Source organism: Ornithodoros turicata, chromosome 6 (assembly GCF_037126465.1).
Source record: "Ornithodoros turicata isolate Travis chromosome 6, ASM3712646v1, whole genome shotgun sequence".
NCBI lineage: Eukaryota > Metazoa > Arthropoda > Arachnida > Ixodida > Argasidae > Ornithodoros > Ornithodoros turicata.
Window position 1 is genome coordinate 10,323,356 of NC_088206.1, and position 21,363 is coordinate 10,344,718.

General features: G+C 45.6%; 2 protein-coding genes across 2 annotated transcripts in view; one reads left to right on the forward strand and one right to left on the reverse strand.

Annotated features, from left to right (window-relative positions):
* The window catches only part of LOC135399034 (uncharacterized), a 291,504-nt gene that overhangs the window by 144,448 nt on the left and 125,693 nt on the right, over window positions 1-21,363 (reverse strand). The window lies entirely within an intron of this gene.
* The window catches only part of LOC135399033 (sushi, von Willebrand factor type A, EGF and pentraxin domain-containing protein 1-like), a 155,344-nt gene that overhangs the window by 91,723 nt on the left and 42,258 nt on the right, over window positions 1-21,363 (forward strand). Inside the window, exons 4-10 of the mRNA XM_064630673.1 lie at window positions 4,117-4,326; window positions 4,885-4,977; window positions 7,023-7,145; window positions 8,452-8,742; window positions 8,817-8,966; window positions 14,104-14,280; window positions 20,640-20,819. Coding sequence (XP_064486743.1) covers window positions 4,117-4,326; window positions 4,885-4,977; window positions 7,023-7,145; window positions 8,452-8,742; window positions 8,817-8,966; window positions 14,104-14,280; window positions 20,640-20,819 — 1,224 coding nt within the window. The remainder of the gene's footprint in view (window positions 1-4,116; window positions 4,327-4,884; window positions 4,978-7,022; window positions 7,146-8,451; window positions 8,743-8,816; window positions 8,967-14,103; window positions 14,281-20,639; window positions 20,820-21,363) is intronic.

Consider the following 21,363-nt stretch of genomic DNA (forward strand, 5'->3'; position numbering starts at 1 on the left):
CGTTACCGCTGCGCCACCGGAGCTGGTGGGGAGTTGGTCAGACCGGTAGTTTCCAGGAATTTCATAAAGGGTCGCAAGACGGACACCTGCTTTCGTTTGTCCCATGGTCCCAAAATGAGTCTGAGGTCAAGGGGCCGGCTGTCGCGCAAAGTCGTTTGCCAACAAGTGACGCTCCCTCGTGTAAGTGGCACATGCGATGATCACATGGTCCGCGGTAGCTGGCACACCACACTCCGGGCACAAGGGACTACTGGCACACCCTATCTTGCAGCGGTAGTACGGCGTAAAGGCAACATTCAGCCGTAAGCGATGTAGGAGGGACTTAATGACGCGCGGTAAAGATGACTGGAAGCGCCACGAGAATGTTGGGTCCACCGTTCCCAGTATCGTGCTGACAGGGACATCCCGACACCATTGTTCGACGGACAAGCAGGCAGCCCAGTCACGAAGAAGGGACCGTCTATCCCCCCTTGGGAGTACAATCGGAACGCACTTGCGCTGGTGGTGAGCGGCCGCTGCCGCAGCGTCGGCAACGTGGTTGCCAGAGATACCGCAATTACCCGGAAGGTTTCACCGAAAAGCTTCACAGACAACGCTACATAAGTGACCTGTGGTATGCAGCTGAAGAATGATATTGATAGGAAGGGTGACAATTCAAACTGCCGAAGCCCAGTTACACCGAACGTGGCAAAGCGGCTTATCTGCGTTGCCGATCGTAAACCCGTTCGGCATGCTCGAAAATGATACGAGACATTTTCAGCGATTTGGGTACGACCTGACCTAAATAGGAAGGAAACGAAGAAAGGTCAGCTGAGTTAAATATATAATTCGGGCTTTACGTCGTGAGCCAACTATGACCAAAGGTCAGCTAACATCTCCCGCAAGATGAGGGAACACTAGGAACGCTCAATGGCTCACGATAATCTGTACGGTCAAACAACTATAAATTATATAAAGACACGGCACCGCAAGGAAGAAAATCCTAAGACTTGTTGCTCTCAAGTCACGGCGATGATCACGGCGATGGCAGCTATAGAATGGTGCAATAATCTATTGTTGCATAACAATATCAGTAACAATATATGTGTTGTTGCGTTTCTTGTTAACTTAGAATAAGAAAAAGCAACTCTCCCAGCTTCAGTTTTATTTCGAGACAAGTGTCGAACAAAGCAAGAAGGAAGTCACTGAAAAGGTTAGCCAGCTGCAGGACTGCTGAGGCTTTCTTCTCTTCTGTGTTCCAGCCTCAGAACATCAATCTACACGAAGTGTTGTCTGCCGTTTCGAATTCCAGATATTTTATTACGGGTGGCATAGCAAAAGATACGGAGAAGTCGTTACCTCTGCCACACTATTGTAAGCGGTGCCTGTCCTATCGCCGCGTTGTAGCTGGATTTGATGCCGTTTTAATCCCACTTTGATAACTTATTAACAACTTAGAGATGGAACGTATTTCTTAGAACGGTAAGGAAATCACACCTCGAGGGGTGAATGGCTGAACGGAGTGAAAGGGGTAAACCGATTCGGCGAATTATGATGGATATATGCATGGGCCATTCAGCCGATTGCCACAGCCACTTTGAAGGTCAAAGGATTAAGGCTGCCTCCTGGCCTTCAATGTGTTCGGCGAGTTGGGAAGAGACGATTTCGAAAAACTCCAAGCGAAAAAAAGAAAAAAAGCCCTCCGCAGTTGTACCACTACGTACAAATTAAAAGGCACCTACACTCTAAGAAAAAAAGAAGTGATTTTACTCTTTTGGGGGACTAAATGCATTGCCTTCGGGAGTAAATGCATGGGAGTAAATGAATGTCACAGAGTGGAGACTGCATTTCACGTTGTATTCTGACACTCCCAGGTACATAATTCGTGTGCATGCATGAAAATACTTTGAATCAAACCGTGATACATCGAGTGATATAAAATTTTGCGACATGCATAGGGCACAATTTGCGAAGAAAGAAGCGTTAACTGTTCCTTACTCTGTGTGGATGGAAAATTGCTAAGTTGGCTGAGTTATAAGGCCTTAGGCCATCAAATTGACCAAGAGCACATATTTACGTAGACTGTTGCATTCAGGAGATCAATTGCGAAGTTCAGTGACTATTCGCAGTCCCGGGAAGTAACTATCGGGGTTAGGGGAATAAAAAGAAAGGAGTAATTGCAATCTAGGGGATTAGACTCCCTATTGAACTCGTTTTTTTTTCCTTGGAGTGCAGAACATGAAGTGCAGACGAACGTGTAGTGCAGACATAGAACAAAGACGTTTAAAAAAAACTTTCATACAAACAGACGTTGAAGTCATCAAATGCGTCCATTGAGTATGTCAGTTAAGCACTTCTACTGCTCTTAATGCAGTCCTAGTGCGACAGGAAGACACCAGTGACGCCTCAATCACTGGCTACACCTGGAGCGGCCCTTCAGCGGTCCGCCATCATCCGGAACGAAAAGACCAATAAAAACAAAACCTAATGACGCGTCGCATGTGTCAGCAACCGCCAAGTAAACCACCTACCTTTTTTTTCTCTCACCATCTCGTTTTCTGTTTTTTTTATCTTTCTCTTTTCTGTGCAGCTAAATGTCCGTCTACTTCCGTTCGTCTTTCACACGCTCGTTAATATTGGCTTGCTCGGGATACCACACGCTATCTGAAGTTCTTCATAGCGGTTTATTCAGCGGTTTATTCACTGTTGTGTCGCACACCACGCACGAAGCTCTTCTTTAATTTATGTTAAAGCGTACTTATTCTTTTTTTGTCAGTCTTTCAGCCGTCAGGGAAACGTAAATCTTTCTTTTCTTGTTCTTTTTGCTTCATTACCTTTCATTAGCATGCTGTAGGTGCTATGGGGTATCCGGCGTCCATGTTGATGAAGCCTTACACATCTCATTTTTCTTCAAGTTCTAATTCCACTACAATAGAACACTCATGTGGGACAGTGTTGTTCACTTAAAGCCATTAATTGTACGGGATGCAATCTGGATTGGATTGGAGGTGAAAGAAAAATATGGAGATGTTAAACCCGATCCAGTTAGGGCTGCCTACTACAAACTAAGCATACACTGGCTAAAACAAACAAACAAGCAAACAGGAAAGCTTGGTTTGATTTGCAATGCGCAATAGGAGAAAAAATAAATAAAAATGGTAATTGATTTCAAGTTTGACAGCATCTTCCGTTTACCAGGTCCCGTGGCATTGTGGTTAAGATGATCGCTTTCACGCTGGTTCGAATCCCGGCACCGTCTGTGCGGTCTGAGGTTTTCCCTGGGTTTTCCGGCAGACTTTTCAGAGGAATATAGGCACAGGTCCCACTGAAGTCGGCCCCGGACGCCTAACTAACCCCCCTGTCCCCTATTCCTTCCTGTTGTCCTCTCTCCATATGTCCACGTCTCTACGCCGCTCTAGTCACAGTTGCTTCGCAGCGCTAGCACTGAATTACAAAAAAAAGAAAAAAAAAGAGGGTATGATCTTAGTTTACCTGTAGAGGGTAACAGAGGGTGGATAGTGCAGCTACAATGGGATGAGAGGAGAAGTGTGTGGAAGAAAAGTAGTTCTGCTATGCAACATATTCTTGATTAAAATCAAGACTATGTATTAGTACTTCTATGACAGACGTTGATAATCGCATGACGAACACACGACCTACTAGATTATAACGACCATGTCATGCGCACCCCTTCTATGCGCCGCATTTTTGGAAGGTAGCGGTGGCGCTTCTGATCGTCCCAGTTATTGCTTCCTCAACTTCTACAATACTTTGTACTTCAGCTTACCTTAGTATTTCTGTACAAGCGGTGGACGTTCCACAGATGTTTCATTCTGAGGTTGATTATCATCATCATTCTACGCGTTTTCATAGGGGCTTGCATAGGGGCTATCGCTGTCGTCTGCTACGGTAGTCGTACACACGCTTCTGCGCGTTCAGAATTCAAATTTCCATCGTCCAATCGTGTTGTGCCGATCAGTAGCGCCTCTTGCGGATCGTGCGGACAGGCTCCTCATAGGGTTTTCTGATTGTGACATGGTCGTTATAATCTAGTAGGTCGTGGACGAACATCGTCATCGGTACGTAATTGTCAGTCGTTCATAAGCTGATCATGATATGCATGCCTTTCTCACGCAGCGGTGAACGTGGCTTACGGAAAGCCTGCCAACCAGTCAAGTACGGTACGAGGGGGTGAAGCGAAAAATGCGAACGACGGAGACCTCACGACTCTTCACGAGAACCGCTTCTGTACAGAAACGAAAGTGGAGAACGCACCCTGGTGGCAAGTCGACCTGCTGCAACCGTACGAAGTTCGAGTGGTCAGGATACTCACCAGAGGTTGCTGTGGTACGTATACATAGGTGATACAAGTTTCCGTTCTATTTAAAATACGTCCACTGCGCATATTTGCAGTACGTGACGCTAGTGTTAATTTGGTTACGACAGAGATATGCGCACACTACAAGTGATCACAACATTACACATTAAGCAAGAACTAGTATAAATAATAATATAATAATGTAACAAGCAAAAGCACAATCGACGTCTTACAGGTAAAAACAACTACGCATGCAAATCGTACAAACGACAAAAAGTTAAGTGCTTAAAAGAAAAATAAGATAGCTGCTAAAGAGCTGCTACTAGGAAACCGCATTTCTTCTCAATTAAGGGACTAATTAACAGAGATATATCAATCAACCTTTTAATTATTGGCTTTAGGGAGCACATTGCAATTGTGATATTAAACCCTGATCTCTACATGATCGGCTCAAACTACTGATGAAGCACAAAAGTAATCGCAGCGCCCAGAATATTTGTTGATCTAAAGCAAGCGCTGATTGCGTAGCCCGGTAGTCAGAGCACCACCACCACCCTTATGCATATGTTCGTTTCTGTGCCTCGCAGGACATCAACCGTTGCACGACTTAGAAATAAGGGTGAGCAACAACTCGGCATTGCAAGGGAGTCGTCTATGTGCATGGTATCCAGGCACTATTGGTAAGAATACGGTTCATCTATTGCATTATATTTCTTTTCCTTGAGTTACGCGTTCTAACAAAAGAAAACCCGTGAAACCAAACGGGCCTGAGCACACGGCACTGATAAATGTGCAGAGGGAGGTGCTTGTAATCGGCGGTTCTGTACCACTTTGGAAACTTCGAGCATCTCTACGCAGAACATAAATACAGATATATGTTATGTACGAAACTAAGTGAAATAATTTGGGCAGGGATGAATTTGAGGAACATCGAAATGACATGAAAAGAAGGACAAAGTGACTCTCAGTCTCACCATTTTGCGTTCTTCGGTTGTCCCGCGGTTTACGCCCATAACGGATGTACACTTATCAGTTTTTCTTTTTCGATGCAGCTGCGCATCACGTGTTTCACTGGGCTTCATCTCGTGCTTAGCAGTGAAATAAACTAGTTTATTTGAAGAAAACGACAAAACAACCCATCAGCTAACGTACGCTCTGTCAGTTCGGGCACCGCAACAGTAATATCAACGCCACCCTTTCCTATAGGAGACGATGATGCGCTCAAAAAGATGAGGTGAGCTCTGACCTGAAGGTCGCTTCTCAGCAGATGACGGATTTAGTAGTTCTTCTGCACGCCTAAGAGCCCCGAAATCGAGGCCTGCGTGGGTGCGGTCGCCTCGTGTCACGTAGTACACTTTCGGATTTCACGCGCATTCTTTCTAACAATATATATAAACAACTCCATGCAAGGCGTACGCTGTATAGGAAATTGCTATGGGTGTTTCTCGGGACCGCTCCACAACTTCCCAATTCACATCTCGGCCCTAACACGAATAATTAACAAGTTATCTAATTAATTGCGCCTAATTAATTAATTAGTCAGCCACAATAAAAAAGATACAGGCGAGTAGAACACACGAATCCTCATAATATTCTGCAGTTTTCATTCGTTCAACCCTGTCTTTTTAAGACCCCGATTCATGTTAGCTTGGACACCCTGTGTGGCGCCACCAGTCACACTTCTGACTGGTCGCCTCGCCGTAGAAGAGGATTTAGCAGCCTCTAAAAATGCTCGTACGATCTGACGTCACGACACGCCAGAAGGAGCTCGGACAGATCGCCGCTGCTGCGCGAAGCTCTTGCTCCTTTCAAGTTAAGATCCTGGCATGATCTTCGTACGAAGGGGCTATCACACATACAAAGTATACGGGACAGAAGTGAGAGAAAATAAATCATAGAGACGCTTCTAGATTCGAACACAAAAGCTGCCGATGGGAACATTACCAGACTGAAAACTTTCTGCGCGGCACTCATTCTTTATCTACGAAGACCAGGTCAACACCAGCTGTTTTTGATCCACCTCTCACTTTTGATAATCGACTACGACCTCCCATCAGTCTTTCTTGATGCTGACTTTATCCGCATGAATAGGGAATAGTGATGATGCGGTGATGAAGCATTGCAATTGTGCCAAGCTTATAGCCAAACTTATACCTCATGCAAAGTGATTTTTGATGAGAAAATGAACCATGCTTCCTGTACAAGCTGTGTCTAGTCAGACGCTCTCAGTGTGATGTCTAGACAGAAAGTATCTGTTTAAACTTTGTCTCCATGCCTGAATAGTCAGGAATAAATTAATATATTCAAAATGCATGCCAGCATTTTACTTCTACCAGACGCATAGTTGTGGGTCCTCTGGTGGATGCACGCATAATGGTAGCCTTCTATGCAAAACAGCTTCCTCTGATGGCTCTTGACTGTACCCACCCTTGCAGTTGAAGCACAGATAACCATCGGTCCATGCATCTAAAGGGTGTAATTTCTTACACCCCACTGCTTTTACACCAGGACTGGTGCAAGTTATCAAACACCAACTTTACGCCACAAGGGGTGTAAGAAATATTTCAATTTACACCCTTCTAAAGGGTGTAGATTCTTACACCCTACTGACTTTACACCGAATTTGGTGTGAGTTATCAAACTCCAACTTTACACTCAAAAAGGTGTGATATGTTTTAGTGTGCGAAGTGAAACTGTCTGAAGTAAGTCGATATTCCGTTCGCAGACGACGGCGTGAGCAAAGATTTCCAGTGTGCCTACCCTATTGTCGGCCGCTACGTCTACATTCACATGGTAGGCGGGGAAGGCTCCCTTTCACTATGTGAAGTCATGGTATTCACTACGCAAGGTGAGTCCCTTGCGTCGCTTCTTTTGGGTGTCACTTATCCTATCAGAACTTTGAGAACACAATCGCTTGTGGGCATGAACTATGATCACGAAAGGAAGCTAAAGATTTTTCAATTAAGACCACGCAATCGTGGCCAGAGTCACGTTCTGAATAAACCGATGTGGAGATCTGTGGATAGCATATAAATGGTTGATTTCTTCTCATCACACGTTATTTCGACCACTAATAGACGATGTTGTATTGTACTCCCAATGGGATGGAGGAGGTTGTCGATGTCCCTTGCTTCGTTGCCGAAAAATTAGACGACGAACAAACGAAAAATAGTAGGGCGAACAATAACGGGTTCTTCAAAACTCATGACGTCATTTCCATCTGACTAGTATGTATTAGGGACTATCGCATCCGTTGCCGTCGATTCCGCAACTATTGCGTGATTTTCATCACCGACAACAGCGCCGAAAATCCGCGCGATTTGGTGTAATGCACGGCAAGAGCAGACGACGGATGTTGAGAGTACGCCGGAATTCGCTATCTGAAAATAGAAGAGAACGTCACCTTGGACAAGTCTGTGGCGGCCCGTGTGTGATGACGAAGACGTGCCTCTGCCGTGCCAGCGCCGTAGCGCGTGGCAGCAGAGGCACGTCTTCGTCATCCACGCGCAAGTTCACGTGCCTCTGCTGCCACTCGCTACGGCGCTGGCACGGCAGTTCTACCGGCACCGTCCTAGTGTGAGGCCACGTCCACCTGCCCGCTGGGACATACCATCATCGCCGGTCAGGACTAATGTAGGGGAACACCACCTCCTCTACAAGTCCAATCAGGGAGCGCCCTTTCGGTGACCGACGACTATGGTCGCGTCAGAACTCACACTCATATGCGAAAACCTTAGGGGCGACCTCGGAGACAATCGCCTGCGCTGCGCTCCCATTGGTGTGCCTGGCCTACGTCACCATGATGGTAGCGTCGCTGGTGCTTTCTCAGGTGTAGAGGCTTCGCGAATCTTCAAAACTCGTTTATTTAATATGTAAGCTGTTTTCGGAAGATAAATTTGGCCAAGTAGATTATGAAGCGGTGCCAAACATTACTGTATCGGTCTCATACACACGTTTCGGGATGCGATAATTTATTTCAATATTATTTGGTAATTCAGTTCTGCAGTATTCGCTTGGTTTAGAAGCGTATTCCACATCTTCATTCGGAACCACGCCGATGGCTCATCAGGATTAAGTACGATTCCGTGCAATGTTAAAAGCCATTTCATCAGTCCTTTTAGGAGTAAAATAACACGTGACTTGTTCTCGTTCAGAATTCTCGCCCGAACGATGTGGCAACCAGGTGGAGCCTCTGGAGCTGACAACGTTTATCCGCAAGTGCTACGAGTTTCAAGGTTCTCGCGGAGCGTCTTTTCAAGTGGCCACCGACTACTGCCAAGCGCGAGGCGGGTTCCTGGTCCACGGCATCAACAATCTTACGCTACCTTTCATCTCAGCGGAGCTGGAACGGAGAAAAGACAAGCTCAAGTCAAAGCTGGTGTGGATGGGGGCCAGCAGGAGGAACGGCATCAGTCCAGGCAAGCGCGGGTGGTTCTGGGTGAACGGTAAGGGAAAAAAAGATGCAGGTATCAGATACCGAGTCACCGCCAAGGTGGTAATTACGTTGAGCTTCTTATAGGAGACCCAGTTCGAGATTTTCTATGGGCTGATGATCAACCGAACAACTACAACGGTCAGCAGAACTGTGTCGTCATCGACGGTGGCCGGAAGTGGCGCTGGAATGACGTCACTTGCGACCTCGACTACCTCCCATGGATATGCCAATATAGTAAGTTTTCGTGGCCATAGAGAACGTTTATAAGTGCATCGTTGAATTAACGCGCAGTGTGCCGAGGACAGGTCGTATGAGTGGTGTCTGTGCTCTGTGAACATTGAAAACACATATTCTGTGAACACGAAAACAACAAGAATAGATGCTGACGATGAGATGGAGTGTTTCACCGCGGAGGTGCGGGACCCTACCCCATTGCACGTGGAACATTATACGAAGATGATGAAGGAAGAGGGGGGGGGGATATGTTTATTAAGAAAAAGAAAGGAAAGGTCAGCCAGACGAAGGTCGGCTTGCTATTCCAAACAAAAGAAGGCAAAAAAAGGGGAAGGGGAAGGAAAGAAAAGGGGACGAAGAGAAAAATAAGGAGAGAAAAGGGGAAGAAAGAAGGAGAAAAGGGGAAGAAAAGAAGAAGAAAAGAAGAATAAGAAAAGGGAAGGAAAGAAAAAGAAGAAAAGAAAGGAAAAGGAAAGGAGAAGAGGAAATGAAAAGAAAAGGAAAAGAAGAAAGAAAAGAAGAAAAGAAAAGGAAAAGAAAAAAAGAGTTAAGAACAAAGGAGATAAGGTAAGGAAAGGAAGAACACAAAACTAAAAGTCAAAGTCAAAGTCAAAAGTCACACACACAGTCACACAATCACAAGGCGTTGAAAAGGTTCGAAGGAGGAGAAGGAGGAGGAGGAGGAGGAGGAGGAAGTATAAAAACACGATAACATATTAAAGTGTCTGGAGCAACCTAGTGGACGACAGGAAGTCCATGAACAGGTGAAGAACCCGAGGATGGAGAACAGGACCTTCATAGGGGCCAATGAGTGCGGCTAAGTTGGGCAGTCCCTTGCTGATACGAGCAAGCTTATCACACAGCATCCGCCTTTACGGGCCGTAGAGTGCACATTCCATAAGAATGTGCTGAGTGTTTGCCATGGCACCGCAGGTGGGGCAGAGGCTTGTGTCACAGCATCTGATCATGCATTTGAGTTGTGGAGCAAAGCCACATTCTGTGAACATCTCTATGGACATTGTGAAAACAAAGCAGCAACACATAAGCTATATTTAGGGCATTCTGAAAGATTAGCAATATTTATACGCTCTTCCCCTATGTTTTTTTCCCGCAGCGTTCGCACTCAAATTTGCACTTGACACTTCCGATCGACAAGATCAAAATTGGTTAACACTACCCTATTCCTTTTTTTCCCATGAGCACATCATATGAAACCTGTAACGGAAAAGGGCTTCTACGACATAGTGCGCACTGGCGCATCTTGCATTCAGTTTCCAACAGTAACAGCGTTTCTATCATCATCGATAACGTTGTAAGAAATCGCTGACCGCAGAGATCCTCATCCCCTATACCCATTCTCTGCGACTCTCACGTTCGGGTCAACTACAGGGAACGAAACTTTTAGGTTGCGTTTATTTTACAGTTACATTTTACATTTTACCGGCTTAAATTGTGGAAGCTCTCAATGGATACGTAGCTGCTGCGAGCAGTGACATTTTTCAAGAAATATAATCTGCTGAACGGAGGACACAGACATATATCTCTCTTTCGGGATATCCGGAGTTCAAAGAGAATCTTCCAACATTCTAGGTCCGTGTTTGTCGGCATTTTTCAAAGAATGGTGGGGACACGGACAACTAAATAACAGTATAACACGGATAACTGTATAACAGTCAACAAATGCATGGCGATAATAGCGTGGGGTGTTTCACGAAGTCATTTTCTCTTGTTTTTTTGTTTTTTCGTTTTCCTTATGTCATGGTCCTTTGTGTAGTAAAGGGCTTGGCATCAGGCAGCCTTTTGGTGATTGAGAATGGGAGGGGACTTCAACCTGTCGCACACTTTATCCACAACGTCCCAGCATGTCACGCTCAAAAAATAAAGACAAGGAAATGTTTCGGCATACAAGTGTCATAAACTTACGACGACGCTCTCAAAAAAAGTGAAAGTCGCACGCCCTTTATATGAAGCTCGTTTTTCTTTTCTACGACCCTTTTTTATGAAGGCATCCTTTTTTATGCATTGTTTTTTCCCGAAGCATTGGCGAGCCGGCCTTCTGTTTTTTATCTTCATCTCCAGTCCCTTTTCTCATTCTTATAATCGATTTTCTCTCTATCCTTCTAGATTAAAGAAAGAGCGCCTTGAGGAATGTACGCGATATCGCGCTTTATTGCCGCCCATTTGAAACCGTTCAACAGAGAATCTGTAATTAAGTTTGGAGAGCTAATATCACCAAATGGAGTGCAACGGAAGAATGTCTCGAACTAGCTTCCTTGAATGGTGTCGCTTCTGTTTCGGTCAGTTCAAAGTGCTCGCGTAACGTCGTATTCGTTGACTGCGTTGGTTATTTTTAATATTAGGGAGTTTTACAATAGCGAACGTAGGAGCTTTGCGTGCACGAGAAATAGCGATGCCGCCAATGCGTATGCCCAGAACGCAAACTCAGGTTTTGCCAAGCTCCTGCGTTCAAAGAGACAAGCCCTGCTTGTCTCTTGCGCGTGCGCAGAACCACCACCAGAACCAACCAATGAGGGCTCCTGAGGGGGAAGTTTCCACCGGTAGTTCTGTGGGACTACCTGCTGCCCCTGCTGTACTTGCTCTTCGTTTTCAAGGCGAGGGCGGCACTATTTTTGAAATGTGGTGTGGGCAAGACTTGCGCTTGTCCCATCCTACAGTTGGCAACGCAACGACCAGCGCTATTTCTTACGTACGCAAAGGCGCCAGCATACGTTATATACTAAAGCTGACTATTGGAAATTGCGGAGCCATGCAAAGCTGGTTTTTGCGGCTCTGCGTTGCTCTCGCAACCGATGAGAAACTGCGTTAGCATTCCGTCGTCTGCTAAACGTCACCAAGTAATTCACAAGAAAACTGAGTTGTCTAGTGATAGCATATACTTTCATTATGAACAACAAAGCATGCTATCCCCATTTTTTTCTTTCAATCATCATCATCATCAACAAAGCATGTTTAGAAAAAGTGATTCCTCTGTGTTTTTGATTTTCTATTCCTGTTTTCAAGTCTTCATTTGTAGCAGTAACGGCGCTGCAAGCGACGGACGCAAGCCAGCAGCGTTACGTCACGGAAACGCTGTAAGCAGTGTGCTCACAGGCTTGTTGCGTCCGATATAGCGTTTAAGTTTTGCGTTTCCAACGAACGCTATTCTAAAACTCCCTTATATGTGAACTGCGTTTCGCATGCATGTCGACCGCGGTTCAATTGAAGGTTACACGCGTATTGCAGTAAAACTTAGAACGAATGGGAAATGAGAACCTTAATTAACCTTCTTTCGGGACTAAAATTAGGATATCGGAAGGATAGAAGCCCGAACTCCGCGGGACTAATCGATGCTACGTTCAAGAAAAAAAAAAGAAAAAGAAACACGTCGAGGATATTCTGCAGTTGTTGAATACTGGAATGCGCAGACATTCTGCGCATTTGAGATCAAATATCAATGCGGAAAATTACTTGGATTACCTTCCCCAAATAGCGCGTTTGGAACCCGGCTGAGGACGCCAGTAACTCGGTGCCAGGGTACAAGTTGCTTTGATACGCCGTCTTCCACCGTAAATACGGCGTAACGTGCCCTGACGTTTGGGCCAGCTTTTGGGCCAGTTTTGACAGCTGGCCAAATACTAACCCAGAGACCGATTACGGTAGTGTCACTCATGACCTTAGCTGTCTCGTGACGTAATTGATTGATTGGTAAAAGAACAAAAATGGAGCAGATAGCCCCAAACTACGCGGGACGTGAAGCCACGAATTATTATTATTATTATTATTGCTTGGATTACCACTATTTGTAAACGGCTCGAGTTGAATAGCCTCAAATTCTCGTACAGGAAAGTGTGAAATATGGCAGTCGTCGAAAAAGCCTGACAGCGGCGGGATTCGGCTTTCCACGAAGCTCAGCCATATCTCGTCAGGAATTCATCTATTCTCTATTGACAAGATGGCATAACTGCAGGCCTGTCGGTGGGGAACTCCACAATATGAAAAAGCGCGAGTTTCGGCAAAGGAGAAGAACGGGAGGTGATGGTGATGTGGTAAAGAAAAGAAAAAAAAAGGGGGGGGGGGAATGTGAGTCACGACGAAGTCGAACTGGCTGCCCCAGGACAGAGAACACGAACAGGTGAACGAGTTAAAGTGATGGGGTACACCATGGAGTTCAAAAGTTTCAACCAAGTGAGTGTAAAATGTCGGAATCGCTGGGGGACACACACCGCACACATTAAGCAAGTCATAGAGCGTCCACAAGCCTTGTTGTAAGAAGAACGGAACTTTTGACATCCTGTATGTGTTACGTTTGTATCTCCTATATGGCTGTCATGTGGCATTGTGTGTGCAGACATAGGAAAGTCAACACGTGACAACAACAACAACAATAAATGAAGAAGTGATGATGACATGGGAGATGTTTCCAGGTGGTAGTCACACGACCATACCCCACTTCACAGTGGTTTATATGAGAGGATGAATTATGGTGAAAGTGAAGCGACGACAGACTGTCGGAGTTCTGTTGGGCTCTTCGAGGAGTCCAGTGTCTTGCATGAAAGCAACAAGGGAGCGAAGAGCCCGGCACTGATGGGCAGGGGAACTCCATGGGCCAAGTACTTTGGACAAGCTGAATGGGCATATGATAAACGTGACACAAACTATCAACAGCTATTATAATATCGCTCTGTAGACGGTATTTACAAAGTACATATATATCGTCGTTCGCTGTTAGCAGCACCACATTTGACGTCTTTCATATGCGTCCGACATGCACGTTACAATAAGTTTTTGTTTATGTTAACATTGCCTTGATCTTGAGGGAAAACGCAGGACGAACACAGGACGAGACGAACCCGTGAGTCTACGTGTCCGTCTCGTCCTGTTTTCGTCCTCTGTTTTCCCTCAAACTCAAGGCAATGTTAACTCGAAGTCAACACCAGCTAGCTTGCCTGCTCCTGCTATGTTCATCAAGTTTTAGTTGGCAGGACAAAAATCCAGCGATCCGATACCAGCGCAGAAGTGTTAGGTGGCTGCTCAAAAGCGACCTTTAGGTTATCCTGCGGATTCTATACCGCATACGATGCTTTCGTTCGTGACTTGATTCATTCTAACTGCATGTGCATCTCCCGCGTCTTTTCAGGCCCTTCAAACTGCGGAAGCCCGGACAGGAAAGTGAACTCAACCGTCACGGGAACCGACTTCAGGGTGGGCCAAGAAGTGGCGTATGAGTGTCCCACGGGTAATCTTCTGATCGGCCCACGCACCCGCAGGTGCGCAAACAGTGGATTCTGGACGGACACTGCGCCTGCCTGCAAATGTAGGTCTACCCCACGCTACATATACAGCACACCAGCTTCGGTTTACCGAACATGTTCCTTGCTGTTTCTTTGCTTTCGGAGACCGAACCCAACTGGAACTAGACACGAAAGAGGCTTTATGATTGAGTAGTGTTACGCAAATACTAATTTCGTTCGACATTAATCACGTTCACGGTCCACGTGATCTCCTGACGCCGTTTCCTCAAGCGTCCTCCACCTTATACGCACCGTTGACGAAAAACGAATAAAGTCTGAAACAACTGTGTTGGTGTGGCGATGTTTGAGTTGTAGATTCAGTAGTCAAATGTGTACGGAGAAATCTGAACGGGATTTTATACTATACCTAATATGCTGACATGTATCCACACCAACTCAGTAGAGTTTATTCGGTGGCGCCACCTCTCCAGAGGAGAGCTTCGAAAAGGCGAAATCGCCGCCTTGATGTATGTCTGGCGAAGTCTGGTTTCATGTTTCTTGTTTCTTTTTCTTTTTTATTCTATAACGCTTGTTCCACAAAACATACACATTACTTTCCACAAGAAACCGCAGCAGTGCTGTAGCATTGTATCCACCGTGCCAGCAGCCAATTGGTAGCATTCACTGTGTCAGGAGAGATAGATGGCGTTCCACATAATCCCGCTTCCACCGCCCTCTCCACTTGAAGGCGACGAATGCCTTTCTATGGAATTTGTCTGAGATCGTGTTTATCTATGCTTCGCTCCTGTTCATTTGTCACTGCACCTTGTTTATTTGTCGGTGACATCCGCAGTCGCGTCGGCGCCTGCCTTCTGCGAGAGAAAGTGCGGTATTTCCGGTATTGACATTGCGCCGAATAGTGAAGCTGGTACTGTGCCCTTAACCATAATTCAATGTTGGTAAGGGTAGGGCAGGGTAGCTGTACGTATTTGTCGTGCCTGTGTCGGCGATTCGTCTCTGAGGCTCCCGAAAGAGTGACTGCCTCGGTGATATCTGGTGACATCGGATACTCCGCGCAATCAACGGAAGGCAATCCGTCTACTGGTAGCCTTCCTAAGTGAGACTGGTCTCACAACTGTATTGTGAACAGTAAGTGCGAACTCCCTTTTAGTGTGAACTGCTGACGCCGTATTTTGTAGATCTACTGCTTTCCATAGAAGCAGCAAAGCTTCTAGTTGAGTTGTGAGTTTGAAGTTTAAACTCTAATTGAGTTCCCGTGAGTATGTGAGGGATCCCGCTGTGATTCAGGCTTTTGATTCAGAGCGTGTAATAGCCATACAACTTTTGCAATTGAGCACGTAGCACGCATGGTGGGTTGCTGAAAGCTCCAAGGTTTACTTTATTTTACTAATTGACAAACTAACTAACTCTGGTAACATTGTACAATCGGAGTGCCCTGTTTCTGAGTAACAAAAAAAAAAAAAAAGCTTTCCGCTTTGCATTCTTTCGTGCTGCACTCGGAACGACCGAGCTACAACCAAGGTAAAGCGAAAAATCAGGGGGAGAAGAGAATGAAAGGATGGGGGGGGGGGGGGGGGGGGGGGGGAATCGAGGACGATGTCGCTGGTACATTAATGAGGAGGACTTACTGCTCTGTTATCTAGGAAGGGAGTTGCCTCAGGACAGAAGCCGCCGATATTTCGAACAGAGACTGTTCTTCTTCTGGGCACCGTCCTCATCATTGGCATGGTATTTAAAGGGTTGGGTGTGACGTGTTTAAAGGTTCATGCGAATTGTGTGTCAACAGCCCGGAGGGAAGAAAGGGTCCGTACGGGAACGAAAGTTCGTTCATATAATCCCCTGCACACTCTAACAAAGCGGCCATTCACTCCGGCCGTAAAATCCCGTACGGACCCTTTCTTCCCTCCGGGCTGTTGACACACAATTCGCATGAACCTTTAAACACGTCACACCCAACCCTTTAAATACCATGCCAATGATGAGGACGGTGCCCAGAAGAAGAACAGTCTCTGTTCGAAATATCGGCGGCTTCTTTCCTTTGGCAACTCCCTTCCTACATCTCTACCGGCTCGCTGGATTTCTACCCATCTATGCTCTGTTATCTAGCGCGTCAAGACCCACAGCGCCTAGGTAAGGAAAGCCTTGTCGCCTAAAGCAGCGATGGGGTGACACTAAGCATGCCTGGGAACCCGGTCAATCTGTCCATGAGGAGCCACCATGTAAAATATTTTCTCTGTGCATTGTATTAGCGCTGCGCAATGAAGTTCACGAACACTCGGAGGAAGCGGTCGCGGTCGGCCGACACGATCGGTTCGCGTGACGTCAGCAAGCTCCTTCCTTCCTTCCTTCTCAGTTCACGCTCTGCTTATATACCTGCTTGAGCTGTGCTGGTCTATGTCATGAGTCGCATGATCGGCCCTGCCGGGGGGGGGGGGGGATGGGTGACGTCACCACGTACCCTCCTCTTTCCCTTCTTTTCTGGTGCGCTCTTTACAAGAGTGGATGGTTTTTGAAAGGTGGGACGGAGGGCTCCCGCGCGCGCGGCAGGTTACCTGCACTCATCGTTCTTTCGCAGGAGTTCATTGTATTTGTCGTAGAACACACCGCAGCCAAAAACAAAAACAAAAAAAAAAGATACAGGGAGGACCACCTCAGTGCTCCTTTAAACGACGCGAAGCATCGCTGCTGGTCGTGACGCGGCTATGGAGACTTAGCCGCCATAAGCCGCACAGACAGCCACTCTTAGCCACAGAAAGCCTGCGTTTAAAATCGTATGCGGCGATTGGCTGAAGCAGACGACCTCACGACTGCGCGCTGCAATAGAGTTAGAGGAGTCCATAAGCAGACTTTCTGCAGCTAGGCAGCAGGTTCGTTAAAGTTACTCTTAAAAAGAACCTAAGTTACAACTAGGGATACCAGGTGGGAGAAAATACACCGATACAGCATAACAAGAAAGCACGTGACATCGTTTGCTTAGTTTTGGTTTGGGTGCAATAATTAGCGCGGTAATTAGCGCGGTCCCTAATTAGCGCCGCAGAGCGAAGATTTCTTTGACCCAACTACACAAACATATTCTACTAAGTACAAAGTTACCGCTCGTCACCATTGCCGTTTTGAGACGGAGCATGTGGCCCGAGATAATGCACAAAACATGTAATTAACCCCGATTGTCGCTCCACCGCACTTGCTTTCCACCTCTCCCATGTATAACCTCCGAGTTTCATGCCGTAATTGGTAACAGCGAGTGCCAAAAGCTGGCTCGGTTCTCAGTGCTTCTAAAACTATTCCACCCGTGCGGTGACTTGGCGCGCCTATTAAATTATTCCATTACTTTGCCAGAGTTTCGCTATGGCGTTTGTTAATGTCATCTCGAAGAAACGGCGCAAAAGTAAACGACTCATACGGTTTGCGAGTCCAGTTATGCGCTCAAAAATAAGGTCTCGTTAACTCGCACAGATTTTTTCCCTTCTCTCCGTCCTGACTGTTCCTATAACAAAGTGCATGTTAAGAATACGTTCTCGTGATTACGAGTACGTTCGCTCGTTCGGCACAAAGCCGTATGGAGTTTGTGTCTGAAGATAGGACGCTATTAGTATACCATTATACGAGATTATATGCTACGCAAAAAGGGGCACTCAGGGTTGTGCTATCGTTACAGCCTCACGCTTCTGTTAGTTTCGCCTTTTCCTATTTGTCTGTAAGTACCCCGTCATTGTGAACAAATTCATAAACAGGATATGCAATTCATCAATAATCTCCTTACAACTTTATTCACCGCCGTACTCACTTCGTACTGATAACCTTACCCTGAAGCTTCCAATTCCCAGAACCAAGTTCGGGCAGTTTACTATTGTTTTTTTTTTTTGTGTGTGTGTGCCTATTTCTGGAACGTTTTGTCGTTGGTTGTACATGATGTACCTCCATTCGTAAATTTAAACAGGAAGTCAGTGTTCTTTTTTGTTGGTAACGGTAATCAATAATTTTCGACGCTGTGAGATTTATGTTTGCGGTTTCAAAGTGTTGTTGTTACTTTGTTGTATCCTCAGAAAACAATAGCACTTTGTAATGCTATTTCGTATCCGGGACTGCGTCGTGGGTTTACCCTGTAGTCCCATTACATGTTTTCTTTTGTTTTAGAGTGATAAGAAAGAAAGAAAGACGCTTAATACGGCATCTGACCTTCGGTTGCTTAGCATTTTGAGTCAAATTTGCTGCGCAGCTTTTAAAAGACGCTGGTATCTAAGCAACAACAACAACAACAAAAGAAATATGAAAAGGAATGTTCGTTGCCCAGCGACTATACAGCGACAGCCAAAAGTGACGCTTCTTGCTTGTTTGTTTGTAAGGAAAAAAAAAAGAGCTGCTTCTTTTTGTACTCGTACGTGCAGTGACTGATGATGCAGAGCACTCTGTTCTCAAGAGAAAGCACTTGCTTATTGTAGAGCCTTCTAAGAGAGTTGAACTACAGAAGCAAACAGACATTATAGAAAACAGGCGCGGACGAGACAGCGTCTGCCTCCAGCGTATGCACTCTTCGGTTGTTCACTCATGTCCCACGAACTTGCCCAGATTTCTATTGTTACTGTCTGCTGCAATAAATTCAGTACTAACGGTGTTGCAAGTTTATAATAACTTTTTCTAAGCGCAACGAGGCAGCATAGACTAATCGCAAATGCTGCTCTCATAGAATACCCTGAAGAACATTGGACTTACCTGCCAGTGGAATCGTTACAACTGCCGAACAACATACTAAAGTATCCAATCTTTTATTTTGTCCTGCTCTAATCTCTCTCCGCATACGACGAATCAAGAATTTAACCACTTTTATTCATTTATTTTTTCTCACAATGACATAATCGAAATCCGCAGCGAATGGCAGATGAGACCGTTGGGAACCGACGAGACGGTTTGCTACCCGCTAGCGTCATACATAGGGGACCCAAGTCAATAAATTTATACAACCTCTGTTCTCCTCGTTATTATACGGAAGTTATCCCGTTGCGTCGGACAGCTAAGCAAAAGCAATATTCGGCAAAATTATTACCTGATCGTGGAAGAACGTCAACGTACGTAGCAAAAGTACTCGCGCGCACGAAGAAAACATGGCAGTAAAGAAGTTTTTAGGCAATGCGTTTAACAGAGTGTGTTTTCCCTGGAGCCCATTAAAGTAATGCGTCCCGTTGGCAGCAGTATTGCTCGTTGTGGCTCCAGGAATGCGCATAAGCCAAGTCGTTTTTACGATGTATTTAGATAGATTTAGATGTCCTGCTGGACAATTGAGGATTTTATGATGACATTTGCAAAGTTGCACGAAAACAAGAACTTTCAGTTCCCCAGGAAGACCGTAAAGCCGTTTGCGGTTTCTTGCACAAGGTTGGTCAGAGAGTATAATACGCATTAAACGAGCTCTGCCGGGATAACGCATTTAGGGAAAAAAAAAATAATAAGTATGCGGTTAGCTTTAGCTCACTTTAAACATCACATTCATAATAACGCCTGACTTTACGTCGCGAGACAAATATCACCATTAGTTCCATCGCTCGTTTTACACCTGGAGTAAAAAAACAAAAAAACATTTTCCGAACACGACGGAAGTGGGAAAGAAAGACAAGAAACCAACCCAAAAATAGTAAACAAATAAAAGAGGATATAAAGAGGACGGAAGGGGAAACGGACCATGCTTACTAGGCACGTACCGTCTGGCGCGAGGATCTTAGGGAAAGGATTTCCACAGCATACAAATCAGGTGCCTTGTTACACGCTGTACAATGCCGCATGCACTGCCGACTAGACGAAGTGGAATGCCAATTTTTCCGACACTCTCTGGAGGAAGCTCTGACCGTGCCTTAGTGTATGTTCTTTGCCATGTCACTGCTGACATGTTCATTGTTCTCCCCGCTGTACTAGTGGTGCAACTGGTGACCCCAAAGGTCTTCATGAGCTCCCCATTGCAGGGGATGGCCTTTCAACATTTGCACGCAGAGCGCGGACGAACACTGAACCTGTTAGCACTGACACGTCAAAGAACATGGACAAATGTATATTGAAAACCCCGCGGCTAGGGCCTCCAAAAAAGGACAACAACGCAAACGTGTCCCTTTCGTTCGTGTGCCCTATTCTCGGGGTTTTTAATATGCATCAGTGCCACCAGCTCGTTTGCTTCCTGAACATCCAAACATGAACTCATGACATCTCCCTCTAGTCAGTGTCCGAGAAACGGGCATTACAATAAGTATAGTAAGCAGTGGATGTGGCATTTTCCAGTGCGTCAGTGGGCGCCTGTGGACCTCTATACCTTTCGCTTTCTTGCATGTGTGCACTTCAAGCCGCTAAAAATCGATGCAGATTTGAAGACACAGTGATGGCGTTCAGCTTGCAGAGTAATTGCGTGATTACGCATGCGTCGATTGTTCTGTTCTAGATGTTGATTGTGGGCCACTGCCAGACATCGATAACGGTCACGTGGTGCTGAGGGATTCCCGAACAACGTACAACGCTGTGTCCCTTTACATCTGCGATGCAAACTACACCCTTTTGGGGGATGATACGAGGACGTGCGAAAAGGATCGTCGCTGGAGCGGTGCTGAACCTAAATGCTTGTGTAAGTAGGCTTTTCGGTGACTTTCACCATGTCTGTACTCTGTAGGTATCAGCTTAAACGTTTCACTTGTAAAGTGTTCTTACTCTTTTACTTTTACGTCTGTTGCTATTACGGAGCATGATATGGTTCCTTTCCCTCCCCCTTATTCCCTTGTTATGCATAACTGTGCAGCGCAAGATCAAATCAAATCAAATGAAATCTTATTTCATTTTGTACAGATGCAGAGATGAGAAAAAAATCTATCTGCGAAGCAGTTTGATTGGCTCCCAGACCGATTGGAACAATTGACAAACAACACAGACAGCAATAGCATTAATAATAGGACTCGTTTAAAAATGAAGAACTGTTTGCAAACCAGAACAATGTACAGGATCAATTTCAGTATCAGTGTCAGCAAAGCTATTTAAAAGGACTGCAAAATGATACGAAAGAGATTCGAGACCGTAGCTGGTTCTCAAACGCGGGACATTAAACTATTTTTATGTACGAAAATTTTGATAAGGTAGGGATATTTATTTTTCTGTACATATTGACAAGACGATGC